The 15324-nt window shown below is 39.0% G+C and overlaps 2 protein-coding genes across 3 annotated transcripts; one reads left to right on the plus strand and one right to left on the minus strand.

The window, feature by feature from the left end:
• On the plus strand, positions 604–10946 carry LOC109825871 (uncharacterized protein C23H3.12c). Of its 2 annotated transcripts, XM_020392777.1 has the most exons (8): positions 605–954; positions 1030–1094; positions 1190–1288; positions 3645–3692; positions 3794–3863; positions 5895–5966; positions 7199–7318; positions 10593–10946. In XM_020392777.1, the coding sequence occupies exons 1-8, from the start codon at positions 763–765 to the stop codon at positions 10728–10730; spliced, it is 804 nt and encodes a 267-aa protein (XP_020248366.1). In that variant the 5' UTR covers positions 605–762; the 3' UTR covers positions 10731–10946. The 2 variants fall into 2 exon arrangements, with proteins under 2 accessions (XP_020248369.1, XP_020248366.1); XM_020392780.1 differs by lacking the exon at positions 5895–5966 and having other exon boundaries at positions 604–954.
• LOC109826552 (protein MAIN-LIKE 1-like) lies at positions 12359–15027 on the minus strand. Its single transcript, XM_020393580.1, has 6 exons — positions 14566–15027; positions 14294–14464; positions 13478–14205; positions 13316–13403; positions 12793–13239; positions 12359–12724 (listed from the first exon to the last, which is right to left on the minus strand). The coding sequence occupies exons 1-6, from the start codon at positions 15025–15027 to the stop codon at positions 12359–12361; spliced, it is 2262 nt and encodes a 753-aa protein (XP_020249169.1).

The following is a 15324-nucleotide window of genomic DNA, read 5'->3' on the forward strand; positions in this document are numbered from 1 at the left end:
ACCAATAGAGGGGACAAGTGAGGTGTTCCCCTCCTATTGGATAATGAGTTGGGACCAATAGAGGGGACAAGTGAGGTGTTCCCCTCCTATTGGATAATGAGTTGGCCATCATTAATGATGATCAACTCATTATCCAATAGGAGGGGGACACCCCTCCTATTGGATAATGAGTTGGCCATCATTAATGATGATCAACTCATTATCCAATAGGAGGGGGACATCTCACTTGTCGTTTTTATTGGTCCCATATTTTGGGTCCCTATAGCAAAGCTCTTACTTCCTTAAATCCATTCGTTTATTTTATTTTTCTTGCATTTAAAAATCTAAAAAGATTCTCTAATCTTTCAAGTCCATGTTTATATATCTTTAATGGATATTTTCCCTGTTACACCAAAGCGCGTTATACTGCAGTTTTAAATGGGGGAAAAAAAGTTTGGGTAGTTGGAAGAAAGTCCGACTGATGTATGCAAATGCAATTGTGCGTTCAATTAAGACTTTATGGCACCTATAGAAATCCATGGATCAGACGACGGCAGAACAGCCACGTGTCAGTTAAGAAGCAGGGACGCGAAGTGACATCGGCAGTTATATTTCAAGCCGCCACCCTCGTTGTTTCAAATGCTGGCCCATTCCAAGCTCTCTCGCCTTTTTAGGGTTTTCTCCTCTTCAAGAAATCTCACTCACCTTCAATCCTGCGTATCGTAGGGTTCGATTCAGTCTCTGTTTATGATTCCGCACTTCGATTCCTAATCCCTTTGCAAAATGAGGGCTCGGCTAGTTGTTTTCCCGATCAAAGGGAGGAACTGGTGCTTCGCGAAATCTCTCGACTCGGTCTCTAGCTCTCAATCCTCTTCATCTCCCCCAAAATTGAAGGATCTCTGGAGAAAGATAAACGCCGATGGAGTGTCGACGAAGCAGAACATGGAGACGGTGGCTGATTTCGTTGCTGACAAGGTTTGGGTTCTGAATTGATGAATCTGTAGAATTTTCACTTATTTTTTTTTGGTGATTTTCATTTTTGGGCTTCAGATGAATCGAGGCTGGGTTGCGCTTGAGAAGGCTCCCCAAGGGTCCATCAAGAGCAAAATCCACAGGTTCTTATTCCCTATTGTTTTTTGCTATTTTTGTTAGTGGAATTTGGGGATGATGGATTGGTGTCTTGTTTGTTTTATTTTGTTAAAAAATGCAGTTTGGGGGTGAAATTGTTGTCGAGAGTGAAGCCCACAGAAATCTTCTTGAAATCGGTTTCGGAGAATGTTACAAAGGTGGAGATTACTTATCCCGCAAGGTGAGGTATCTATTTGTTCCCTGGACTTGAAATCTTTATACAAGCAACAAAAGAGTTTCAGGTAACACTTAGAAGCAAATTGCAGAGTATGATGTAAATCGTGGAGTTTAGCATAGGAAAGAGAACATATTATGAGATACATCCAGAAGGTATGTCAAGAAGGTTGCAATAAATTAGAAGCTCCTGGAAAGAATGAAGCCATTTAAACCTTAGTAAAACATATATGAGAAAACATCTCCTATATGAGGAGCTAGCCGCCAATAGAATATCGGTTTTCGTCAGTAATATTTGAAGAAATGTGCTAAGAGAAGCAGAGGTCCTCTATACATAATAGTTGTAAGGGGTCTAGGAAGGGTAGTTAAGAAGAGGATGTCCTTTCTACATAATTAGTTGTAAGGGACTAGGAGAACTCACCCTTGAAAGCTAGCCTTTAGAGGAAGGAAACCCAAACCCCTTGTACACAATCAATGCTCAAATTTAGTCAAAGTGGAACTACCGGACCCTAAATACCACCACGCTTCAAAGTTACGATGCCCATGCGGTCGAGATTTGCACTAGTCTACTCCCAGCTTGCCATTGCAATTTCAGGGTCACTCCTTGGATTTGCACTAGACTAGCCCCTTACCAACAATGCAATGCTGACATCACCATCCTCAATTGCTTACTTGCAATTGGAAAGATGGGGTTGGGTTTGATACCATTTGAAGGAACCTAAGAGAACTCGCCCATAAAAGATTGCTGTTAGTGAGAGGAAACCCAAATCCCTTATTCAAACAAAAACAGAAGTCAAAGGTTCATATCAATTTACTTGGTCACTGAACATTGAAGAAAAATAGTGCACTTGCACTATTGTACATTTTGCTTACCACTTACATAGTTTTGCCCATTTTATAATGGCATATCTTTTATATTTAGTCATGGCATGGTATTTGACATATTTTCTGGCTGTAGCCTATTTTGGAACTTTAGACCTTGCGTTTTCCTACCTTTGCTTTTACAAGTTAGTTGTCAATTGCTTTATTAATTATTTGGTGGTTGACATTTGGTAGTATTAGTAAGATATATCAATGACCTAGGTTGTGGCTGGGTGGACTTCATTCTCGTTAAAACTAAACTTTGATAGTCCTGTCAGACAAGTTCTATAATTATTTTTTGGGTTTTTATATGGAAAGCACATTTAAAATAGTGGTGTAATACATGAACCACCTTTATTGTTTAATTTATACAAGAACCACCTTAAAAGTACATTTCGTTTCAATCAACCACAAAAACTCATTTTCTGTCAACTTTTTTTTATCAAAATTCCTTTATACCCCATGTTCTCCCCTTTCCCTCTTCTTCTACCTCTAGGTTTAGGGCTTCCCCCTCCCTCCCTCTTGTTTTCCCCTCTCCCTCTTTTTCTACCACTAGATTTAGGGTTCTCTCTCTCCCCTCTCTTGTTCTCCCAGTAAACACATAGGTAGTTAAGAAATTTTGATAAAAAAGTCAATAGAAAATGAGTTTTGATGGTTGATTGAAATAAAATATACTTTTAAGGTGGTTTTTGTATAAATTAAACAATAAAGATGGTTCATGTATTACACCCCTATTTTAAAGGTGGTTTCCATAGAAAACCCTTATTTTTAGAAATTTTGATGAGAGGTTTTTTTAATGCCATTTGACCTCCTCTGTCTTTTTCTTGTTCCTAATTTTGTAAACAGGACTTATTTATTCAACTTTTTAGGCGAGGCAACATTAGCTGGAGTACGAGTATGCCGCAAATAAAATAAAATAAAATAAAACGAAATAAAAAAGGAAAAAGAAAAATATATTTTTTTGTTTCTCATTGAGCCTGAACAAATTCTGTAGTGTTGAACCTTCCAAACAAATTCATGGTCACAGTCAAATAGGAGAGGCAGAGGCAGCACTCATAATGAAGTAGTCAGCAAAGGGATGATACTCAGTGGATTGCATGATAGCTAAAAAGGAGGAACATATTTCATTTTTGCTCTTGAATGCATGTATTGTTTATGACATTGTCTTATTAAATGGGCCATGAACATGCTTTCTCGAAATTTAGTTGTCTAGTTTGGTCTATGTTTTGAGTCTTGACGTTCCAAAATTCTTTTTCATTGATTTGCATAATCCCTTTTAACAAAAGAAATGGAGGAAAACAAACTATATTACATAGAAAAGAATATGGGAAATTGAATATGAAATGCTGTTTTCTCTTTTTAAAGCTCTTCCTAGAGGCCATTTCTGTCGAATAGCATTTGTAACCACTGGTATCTTTTCCTATTTTCTTGTATATTTTTTACCTTGAAAATTTTGCATGCTTTCATCTTATACGCCTTATGTTTCCATATAACCCTCGCAGTTTGAACCCTCGTCTTGTACGGAGAAGATTAAGGCACATGGCTATCAGGTAGCTACTTTCATGCAAGTTAATTATTTCAATTAGTTGGATTTGTGTAGCTCACTTAAAAATTACCTTTATTCTGTATCATAATAATGTTCTGAATGTAGGGGATCTGCAATTCACAAGAAGAACTTTTATGGTTCAGTTACTCTGCTTCCCCTCACATCTGCTTTCAGTGTAAGTATATTGCTAAACGAATATATTTTATTCTAAGCATTATGTTGCTAAGATCTCTGAAGCACGGATACTCCCCCAGAGGCCACGAATCCGTGTCTGACACGAATCAGACACGGATTCGTGCCCGACACGTGCAAGACACGTGTCGGACACGGTCAATCCGTGTCCGACACGGGTCAACAGTCCAAACAAGGGGGATACGGTCAAACAAGGGGAAGGATACGGGGATTCGCCGAATTATGAAGAAAACATCGCAAAAAAACAGAATCAGAACCCGTAACCCAAACCCGCTTCGCTACAAAACCCTAATTTTCACTTACTGAGTTCGCCGCTCGTCCTCATCTCTATCTCTCTCGTCATCGTCCTCTCGAGCTCGACGAACCGCATCCTGTCATCGTCCTCTCGCCGCTGGCTTTATTGTCGTCGATCAATCCCCTCCCGTCATCATCGATCTCTCCTCATCTCGTCGTCGTCGGTCGTCGATCCTCGTCCCGACGCTGGTAAGATCTCTTCTCTCTCTCTCCGTCTTCGTCGATCAGATCAGATCTTCGTCGATCTCGACGAACCGCCCGTTGTCGTCGATCAGATCTCGAGATCAGATCTCCGTCGTCGTCGATCTCGAGATCTGATCTCCGTCTTCGTCGATCTCGAGAGGAGATCTCCGCCTTCGTCGATCTCTATCAGATCTCTTCGTCCCCTCTCATCTCTGTCATCATCGATCTGATCTCTCTTATTTCCGTCCCCTCTCATTTCCGTCTCTCTTCGTCTCTCTTTTATTACTTTTTTATTTTTTTATTTTTTAAAAAGACATAAGATTAACTAATACGTTTGTTTTAATAGTTTATTACACTTTACCCTAACTAAATTCGCATGGACCATGTTCAATTTATTGTTTAAAACTGCTCTGAATGGTTGAATAACTAAACCTAATTAACTGTTTTTGTTTATGCAGCTTGTGCTACTGCTGAAGTGCTGAGCAACTGAGCAACTTTTTTTTTTGTTCACTTGCTCGTTGCTACTTAACTCTCAAGTATAATCTGTAAAAAAAAAACAAAGTCAGTGAGTAACAACTTATTAATTAGCATAATTAGAAAAAAAAGCTTAAATAGTAATTATCATGCTAATTAATAAATTATGAACATCAGAACATGTAAATATTTAATTGTTAATCACTTAATTCTTACTTAAAAAACATATTTCATATTTTAAATAAAAATATATATTTCTTGCATTGTAATTTGTATTTGTTACTTGTTGTTTATACTAAATTGAGATTTTCGTATTACGTTTCATATATGTTATGGTTTAATATTTAATTAGAACTTGTTACTTGTTGTTTATAGCAATGGAAGCAGAAGGTAGTTCTGGTGTACAGTTTGTTCAAGATGATCACACTCCTTTTTGTTTACAAACTTGTTATTTTGTGATAAATTCATAATTTAGATTGTTAGTTGAATTTTATAAATTTTTCTATATATAATAATAATTTTAAAAAATTTTCCTTGCCGTATCCCCGTATCCTATTTTTTTGGATTTTGCCGTATCCCGTATCCGTGTCCGTGTTGTATCCGTGTCCCGTATCCGTATCCGTGCATCATAGGCTAAGATATTTCTCACTGCAGTGACTGTAAGTTTTCTGTTAAGGTTGTACTTTTAGGGTCTTCTGATAAGTACCTTGACTATTTTGTTTATTGGACATCTCTAAAACAATGTGGCACCCCATACATTAAGGATCCTTTGTAATACGTTTGAAGTTTGGACCTTGCAAAGAAGGTCCAAAAAGTACTCATGTCAGATGCACGATTTACTAGTTAACTTATGTCAAATATCTGTCAGACTGTTATCAATTAAGTTAATAGTTAGGTTGTTATATCGAGAAACCCCCTTTTTGGTGTGTATTTCCTGTATACTTTATTAGAAAAATAATCTTCCTAATTACATAGACACTGTATGATGGCATGATGCTATATTACTTTAACAAAGCCTGAAAGATGTAATTTTAGATCTAATATATCTAATGATCTGCTTTAGGTTTTGCCATTGCCAAATATACCATTCTTTTGGATCTTGTTCCGTGCATATTCCAATTGGAGAGCATTTAAGGTATAATTTTAATTGTTTACTTATTTTTAATTTCTCTATGTTATGTATTGTTGGTATCGTTGGTGTGTTTTTTCTTCAGTTGGGGAGCATGAATCAACCATAATATGAAATCTGGTGTTAAGGGAGATACTTTTCTCAAGTGTCTGGATAACTGGCATATATTAGATTACTTAACTTCTTTTGTTCTAGGGATTCTTTCAGTATATTAACATCTTGGTTTTGCTTTTTCATTTATTTCATCTGATGTTATCGTTCTACTGGACATGATTCAGCTTGGTGCTTAAAGATATCTTTCGAAAGAAACCTCTAGTTCATTTGTTTCTTCTCCTTTGATTTTTCTCAATTAGCAGAAGTTCACTTATCATCAGTGAATATTTATGTTGTGCAACAGCACTTAAAAGCACGTTTATTCATAATATGTCCTAGCCAGTTTCAGCTAATAGGTAGACATCTACATATTCAAATGATTTGCTCAAAAGAAAAAGTAGTTTCAGCAGCATAATGTTGTTCATTGTCAATGTAAATCTTATAGTTCATTTAAAAGGCTTTAGTAGTTATATTGTTATATTTATTTGATTATTTTACCTTTGTTTTTTTAACCTTCAACCTCCACCTCATGTACCTCTTTACTGGTGAAATTAAAAAAATATTGTTTTTAAGGCATTTGTCCCATTTGGATTGGATCCCCAAAAATACACATTGTTTTGAAATAAACTAGGAGAGAAACCCAAAAAAACCTCCACCCCACATTAGGATCTGTTACTTTAACCTATAATTAGATAGCAGATGTTTTTTAGTCCTGTTATTTATTTCAAAATAACATCATTTGGGGACCTATTTCTATTTAGCTATGTTTTGGGTACCAATTCCTGAAAAATCCCTGAAAATACATAGATTCAATTTTTCTTTGTTAATGTTAAGCAGAGATGGTAGCTGCTATTCAGCAATTGTTTTGATATGGTTCTTTAGCGTATTATTTTTAAACTTTAACTCTGTATGAAAAATATCTTTCAGTAGACGGAATGTTATCGTGTTCAATCAGAATGTTTACAGAATCACAATTAAGAGATTTCAGTATTACTCCAAAATTCTTCTGGGCCTCTGGCAATCAAGAGAGATTAGACATTAGTTAAATGTTCTGTTTAGCCATCCACTCTACCTCAGATATCTTAGTTATATTGTTTACTTCTCATAATACATCTCCATCTTTTACTTATTTCTTTCCTCTCCAGGGAAGTGAGAGACTTCTGCTGTTAGTTTCAGACTGCTCCAAATCTTGGAGTTCACTCGTGCGAAACGGAAAAGAAAATGATTCTAAGGATGATTTAAAGCTTGATTCCCAGTCTCCATGGGTAAATCCGGCTACAACCTTAGTTATTTCTCTAATATCAAATTCTTCTAAGCTCTAGTATCAATTTCTCTGATGTTGATTTTCTTGCATTAGGAGTAATTTTGTATAGCTGGTTATAATCTAGTCTGCTCCATTAATAGAATATGTGTTTCTTTCTTTCAGTTTTCTTTTAGTTGTTTCACTTCCAGCTTCAAATAATGGTTTTTTTTAATCACCATCCTATTAACCTGATGTATTTCTGAGTCATGTGACATCTTAAGTTATCTATGTGTTGTGAAGGTTCACTATTTGCAATCTTGCATATATTGTGGCTATTGGTTGACCCCCTTTAAAATCTGGACTAGACCTCCGGTTTTTGGCCAGGCCAGTTAGAGGTCTGGGTGGGACCGGATTAGGATGCAGCCCTAACCGGGCTAGCTGGTCCCTATATGGTCCTGGCTTCAGCTCAGACCCTTTTCTCATAGTGATATTTATAGAAAATATATGAGGGTTTATAGGAAAAAAGTAGCATTCAAATGTAAAATGTTTCAAAAGGAGGCTACCCACAACTGGATGGGGTAAAAAGTATTTAGCTAGTTTCTGTATGCTTCTATTACTATAGGATTTAGGTGTGTAATGAAGATTTATCTCACACGCATGTGCACAGTACACACACGCTGACACCCCCACCCCACACACACGTGCACACACATGCTTGTGCGTGTTCGCATCACCACCCAACCAGTCACGCATGCATCCACCCACATACACGCGCTTGTGCTCAGTCTCGTCCGTTGCACACAGCACACATGGAACAGGACTCTTTTCTTGTATCATCTGCCAATTTAAAATACATATATCCCCCTTTGGCTTAGCTATTTAGTGTTGGGGTCGAATTTAATTTGGCGACAAATATGAAAAATATTTTAGGGGAAGAATAATCTCTTATATTTTACATATATTAACCAAAGAAGGATTCGCTACTTACGCTGATTTTTTGTATATCCTAAACGCATTAATATCTGTTACTGTACATGTGTTAATGTGAGAAAGGCCCTATTTGAGATGCAACTTAAAGTAGTCTTATTTTCATGTTCTTGCTTGAATTCCCTTAGATCTCGAGCATCTATATTTTCTATAAAATCATTTTAGTTTGCATCAAATAACTTTAATATTTTGTAAAACCGCTCAAATTGTCAGCTGCATTATCATATTCCCAACTGCAAGTCTATAGCTAGGTAAAGTTGTTTGCTACATTCTCATATTGTCAACGGTTTGGATTCAATGTATTGTATTCTAGGGTGCACAAACATGATATATGAAAATTAAGGCCCTTACATCCTACCCACCTAAAAAGTGATTTCATCGTCGAGATTAATCAAGAACTAGGAAAAGAAATATACATCAGGAAATTAAATGTGGGCACCATGCCAATCTCATCCTGACGTTACCAAGAAACCTCCATCGACGAACTACTGTCCCAAGAGACAAGTAGGAAAGGTATGACTTTGTTCTTAAGCACCTTGTCTCTCCTGTCCAGTTTAGCACCCTCTCTTTGATCCAGTATGATCATGGGCTGCTAGTTGTAGGACATGTTCTCTTTTGGACACATAACCTCCATTTGCCTGTCAGTACGCATCCCTATTTAGTGGAGGCAGATGATTGTAACTTGCAAGTGGTTGAAGGATGGGCAAAGTCTAAATGTCATTAACAGTTGAAGTTGAAGGAAACATTGGGACTATTAACGGCTTAATCTAAGTAGAATGATGAAATTTTCTGGCAAATGATTTGGAAACTCATGAGGTGCTAATAAGTATCAATGTTACAGAAAATGCTAGGTGAACTAGCCGTTTGAGCCAGCGCCTAGTGCCTAGATGCTGAAGCGTACGCCTGAGCGGCGCCTAGGCATTTGACTATTTTTTATAATAATTGATAAAAATATATATTAACTTCATATAAATTTGCAAAAAAAAAGATAGCAATTCTAGATCCATAATAAGCCATGCATACTTAAATGCTAAATAACCAAAATAATTAACAAGGTTATAGAAGTGCTAGGAAGCCTAGGTGTTGGGCCTGTCGCTTAGAACCTAGGATATTTTCTTTTTTATTTTTTAATTACAATAATTAATAGTAAATGTTAATGTTATAGAAAGGTTAGGCGTCGGGCTAGTGTTTATTTTTATTTTTTAATTACAATAATTAATAGTAAATGTTAATGTTATAGAAAGGTTAGGCGTCGGGCTAGTGTTTAGGCGGATTTCTTTCTTCATTTAAGTGGTGGTCAAAGAAGTTTTGTTGAAGGTCGGAGGAGGTAGTGGATGTGTTCATATTTGGAGGTTAAACAAGTTTGAAGGATGTTGGAGGACGTGGAGGCTGCAACACAGAAAATCACGATCAAGGCCTAAAAGATACAGTCCACGTAAGCAGATAATGCTCATCTAAACACTCCTAAAACCTAGGTGGACAGCCTAAGTACCGCCTAGGCGTTAGGCGCTAATTAGGCGGCCAAGGTACCGCTTAGGCCTAGGCGGACTAGACGGAGGTTTTTTTAAAATAGTGATAAGTGCAATAAGGACATCTTTAGGGTATGACACAATGCAGGGTGCGTAGACCCTTTACGTGCACCACTGCAAAGCGTTGCGACCTCCTCAAGGAAGGGAGGCTACCCACCACAAGCAATCTTTTGGATATATAGTTGTACATATTGCATGGGTAGGCATTTGGTTGTGTACTGTATATAATCCAATTCCTTCACAAGCATGCATACAAATAAACCTTGATGGAAAGAAGTGGCAAAAAAAGGACCACAAAAAGATCCAACTGGAAATCATTAGACAAAAAGGGGTGAAGAAGAGAGGGGGGGGGGGGGTCTTACCATTTGCCATCAGATTGTTTGTTATAAATTGACTGAAGCTTTGCAGGAAGTCGTCCCAGAGTCGCATGCTCCAAACATCCTAAAGAGAGACCTGCATGGTGAGAGAGAGAGAGTGAGAGGACAAATGAGAACAGTAAGGTTATCAATCGGGCTATTAGAAGCACACTGCATCTGATACAGAACACTTTGTCATTTCCTTGGCATATGTGGCATGCGCCTCAGTGCGCCTTTGATAAAATTGGGGATGCTATAAACTTTACAGACATCTAAGGGGAAAATACTTTTAATATAATGGTCTCAATCTCTGCCTATATTAAAAAATTTTTAGTATTGCTGTGTAGAATGATAGCTTTAAATTGCTCAACTATTCGTGACCCTGATTTGATGAAATTATTATTTTCTTTATGCTCGTCAACAGGTTTTGCAACCTTCAAAAGACCTTGAGAGACTTATTGCTGGTAAGAATGGGGATGATGGTTTAGCTAGCAACACCATCAGTAGAATCTGTGACATGTATCACTTAGAGAAGAATGACGTATTGAAGTACAGGGACTAATTCTAACGTTTTTGAATTCGTTCATATCTAGTCATATAGAGAAGTAGGTTATAAATAATTTGGAGCATAAAGAGGCGAGGGAGATGATAATTGTAGCCCTCTGAATTAAAATTTTGTTTACGTCAAGACTTTCCCTTGTATTTGCTTTTGATTTAAAGCACAGCATTTTCTCATTGTCTTTTGTGTTTGTCTTGAAAAAGAAACTACTTTTATGAATTCTTGCGTTGCTTGTCCTGCACTTTTCTAGTTTTTTCTTACTTTATTCATGAACTGCCGTAGGAATTTGGCAGTCCACTTCTGAGTATGAAAGTCTGAAAGGTTGATTGTAGAACGATCTCTTTATATAGGATTGATGGTGCATCCGGCTCTCCTAAGTTTGTAAAGCACAAAATTGAAGAAATGCTAGGTGAATAATGGTAAATCAATTTTCGACAGTTTTAAGTAATGAATTAATTTGGCAAATCCCCTCTTCTACCCTAAAAAGAGCATATCATACCTGAAATCGAAAACCTATTACATATGAAATCAAATATTCGCAAATTTTAACACTTTCCACTTTGTTTTTAATGATAATTTTGTTTTATTTATTTTTTTCCTCTACTTAATTGGGTTTGAATTGCAGTCTCAGAATAATTTCAAGTATTGTACTTGTGAGTTATAATTCTGTTCTCTTTGCTTCTCGATGGGTCAGAAAAACTTGTTTGGCTAATTAATGGATATAAAAATTTTAGCCATAGTCCGCATTTTTGTGTTATTAAGTATGCAACTTGTACTCTCATTAGCTTGACAGGTTTTTTATTTTCTTGAACACAAATTTGAGGGACAAATTTTCAAAACCAACCCTTTTAGCATTTTATTTGTAAAAAACGACATATTTTGAAAATAATTACAAAAACCGACCTGTTTTCAGCCCAGCGCTGAAAACAGGTCGGTTTTTGTAAAAAAGTCTCCGAAACATCACGGGAGTTCAACTCCCGTGAAGTTTATCGAGAAATTTAAATTCACGGGAGTTGAACTCCCGTGAAGATTAATTTGTGCTTAAAACTCCACGGGAGTTCAACTCCCGTGGAGTTACAGTCGAAAATTTCCAGCGAACCGAGTCTCTGGCAAATTGTGACTGCAACTTCACGGGAGTTGAAATCCCGTGAAGTTGCAGTGCCAAATTTCCAGAGACTCGATCTCTGGCAAATTTTCGACTGTAACTCCACGGGAGTTGAACTCCCGTGGAGTTTTAAGCAAAATTAAGCTTCACGGGAGTTCAACTCCCGTGAAGTTTAATTTCTCGATAAACTTCACGGGAGTTGAACTCCCGTGATGTTTCGGAGACTTTTTTTACAAAAACCGACCTGTTTTCAGCGCTGGGCTGAAAACAGGTCGGTTTTTGTAATTATTTTCAAAATAGGTCGTTTTTTGCAAATAAAATGCTAAAAGGGTTGGTTTTGAAAATTTGTCTTAAACACACACGATTATGTATATGAACAACAATTTATCTTCAAAAGTTCAGTATTTGAAAATTCAGGAAAGTTACAAAATTTATCAAAATAAGTTCATATACAACCCAATATAGCTCCCCTCATTCCTCTCCCTCTCTTCCCCCTCCCCCTCGCTCTTCCCCGCCCCCTAGGTTCCTACTGATGAGCCTCAACTATCTGAGTATTCGGCTGTGTATGAAGCTGCGAAGTGTCGGCTCCATCGGCATACGAAGTGCCGGCTCCATCGGCATGCGAAGTGCCGGCGTCATCGGCATGCGAAGTGCCGGCTCCATCGGCATGCGAAGTGCCGGCGTCATCATCACGCGGCCGTCGACGTCGAGCGTACGCCCGTCCAAATGAGCGAGACCTGTCCTCACGGCCTGCGAACTCGTCGACGTGAGTCTTATGGAACACCTGCGCTATGCTCTTCTTGATCCTGCTGAGGAGACCTAACGCCACCTGATCCTGAATCTCAGTCACGTGCGCATCAATATCAGCATCAATGCTATCTAAAACACGGACCTGCGTGGTAAACAATTTATTAAGTATCAACTCAATAAAAAATATTATAATTTAGCTTAGAAACTTACGTAATCTCTCTCGTTCATCCCACTAGGGATGTAACTATCTGTCGGTGGGCGTGGCATGTGTCCAGCTAAAGGCTGTGGGTCACGCGTGATCCATCTACGTGTGATACCCCAATACCAACGCATATACGTGGTATAGTCAACAGCTGTGGGCCTCGTATCCTGTATGCAATCCCACCTCTGAACCCACCTGCCTATGTAGTCCGCACGGACTACGGCCCAGTCAGTCCGGTGCGATGTAGGGCGCCGCCGACGATTGATCTGCTCGACAGGATCTGGAATATGCTGAGAGAGTGTAAACTGCCGTAGCACACGGTCCGGTACATGCATCTCTACGATCTCCCAACAGATCAATGGAACTCTGGCTCTCCACAAGTCGGGACTATCTCGGCAGATAGGTGCAAGAGAATGTATATCGAGCTCCGGCGGTGTATAGGGTCTCCACTTGAACTGAAATAAAATAAAACATTTATCAGTATCATACAGAAAAACTATAATATTCATACTTCTTGAGTTTTATATTTACCTGTTCATGCTGGAGGCCATCAAGCTCATTTCGGTAAAACTGACGGTGACGCGTCGCTGATTTGTACTGAGCGTATCGCACGTTATACCTATATGCAGAATAGCGAATATATAAGTACAAATATTCAGGTTACGAATGAAATATGTGTGTGTACAATTATACCTGTATGCCAACGGATACTGCCCCTCTAAGTCACGGTGCATAAGTAAAGTGGGTCGTCCAATATGAATGCGCTCCCATGACCAAATCTGTATCAACGTACAGCATCCCTTGAATTCTTTATTCTGCATCAGAGATACTCTACTCAATTCTCGATACAAATATGCCAACACCGCACTGCCCCACGATAGTGCCCCGCATACACCAAAATCCTCCAGCAGTGGCAGCCATCGTGCATGTACGAGAGTCTTGCTCGCATCAGGAAATAGTACGCACCCTATCATGTGCAATATGTATGCACGAGCATGAAACTGGAGCGTCTCATCAGAGGCATCCTCTGGTATGTCGCCCTGAAATGTCTGACGAAGCCACGATAGCTTCATCGCACCACTCCTCAAGTCGGGAACCTGTCCAAGTAGCCGGGCACATACCTCCGGCCAACTATGATCGTCGGTGCCCGTAACTACCGGTCCATCAATCCGGAGCCCAAGTATGACGGCCACGTCCTGTAAAGTGATCGTGCACTCCCCTATATGCATGTGAAAGGTGTTGGTCTCTGGCCTCCACCTCTCAATCAAAGCAGTGATAAGCGGCCAATCAAGCCTGATATAACGAATCGTCGAACACGGTCGAAAACCGGCCTGAGCGATCAAAGCTAGTACCCTCTCATCCTCTATGACCCATGCCGAATGACTATGGGAATGCTCGATCATCGTGTACTCTGGTACGGGCTGCACATAAAACGAGAATCAGTTTTAAGTATATTCATTAAAAAATTACATTAATCGAAGAAATATATATCTAATTTATTCGTATTACCTCTCCCGAACCAATATGGTCTGAACAATGACTCGCCTGAAGGTACAAAACGTCGGGATTCTCCGGTCCCGGATCCATAATGAATAGACCTGTGATTAAAATATGAGCATATATACAGAGTGCATGGGTGGCGGGAAATGTCGTTGGAGTGCTCTTGGAATTCCTTTCATCCTATCGGATATGAATGTAATATGCCGCGTCCCCACACTAGGGATATGATATCTAATGCATGCAAAAAACCAAGCCCAATTCTCTGTATTTTCAACATCAACCACTGCGAATGCTAAAGGAAACAACCCGCCATCCGCGTCAACTCCGGTTGCAACAAGCAAAACGCCTTTGTATTTACCATATAAGTGAGTTCCATCAATGCTAAGAAGAGGACGGCAATGACGAAACCCCTCAATACAGGGCCCAAATGCCCAAAATACACCGGTGAACCGCCGTTCTCCGCCATCAACGGGGTCCGAAGATACTTCGTAGACAGTCCCCGGATTTTCTCTTTTGAGTGCTTCAAGATAATGAGGTAAGATCTCATACGATTTATCCCAATCCCCGAATATTTTTATCATCGCCTTCCTCCTAGCATTCCAACACTTGTGATATGATACATCCAAGTTGGTGGCTTTATGCACTAAAAGACGGATATCTTTCGGCCTTAGATCAAGATCCTCCCTCAGATGCGGTAAAATCAATCGATATATAAAAGAAGAGGACGCATTCTTGTTATTCATCTCTAATCGAGGATTGCTACAAGTGTGGAGTCCATTGTATGCCGTGATTTTGAATTGCCCACCTACTCTTGAACCCGAGCGTGAATTAAGCTTCCACGGACACCTCGCATTGCCGTCGTGGTGTCCACTATTATCTTCGACATCGTCATCTTTGCGATAGAAACAAACCACATTATAGCTTGTAGTATTATTTTTGGTTGGCCTGAACTTCACATTTTTTGCATGGGAACGAAACTGGAGAGTTAGGGTTTTTGGGCTGGGGGGGGGGGGGGGTCACGCGCGCTTAAATAGGTGGCA

This window comes from Asparagus officinalis, chromosome 10 (assembly GCF_001876935.1).
Source record: "Asparagus officinalis chromosome 10, Aspof.V1, whole genome shotgun sequence".
Lineage (NCBI taxonomy): Eukaryota > Viridiplantae > Streptophyta > Magnoliopsida > Asparagales > Asparagaceae > Asparagus > Asparagus officinalis.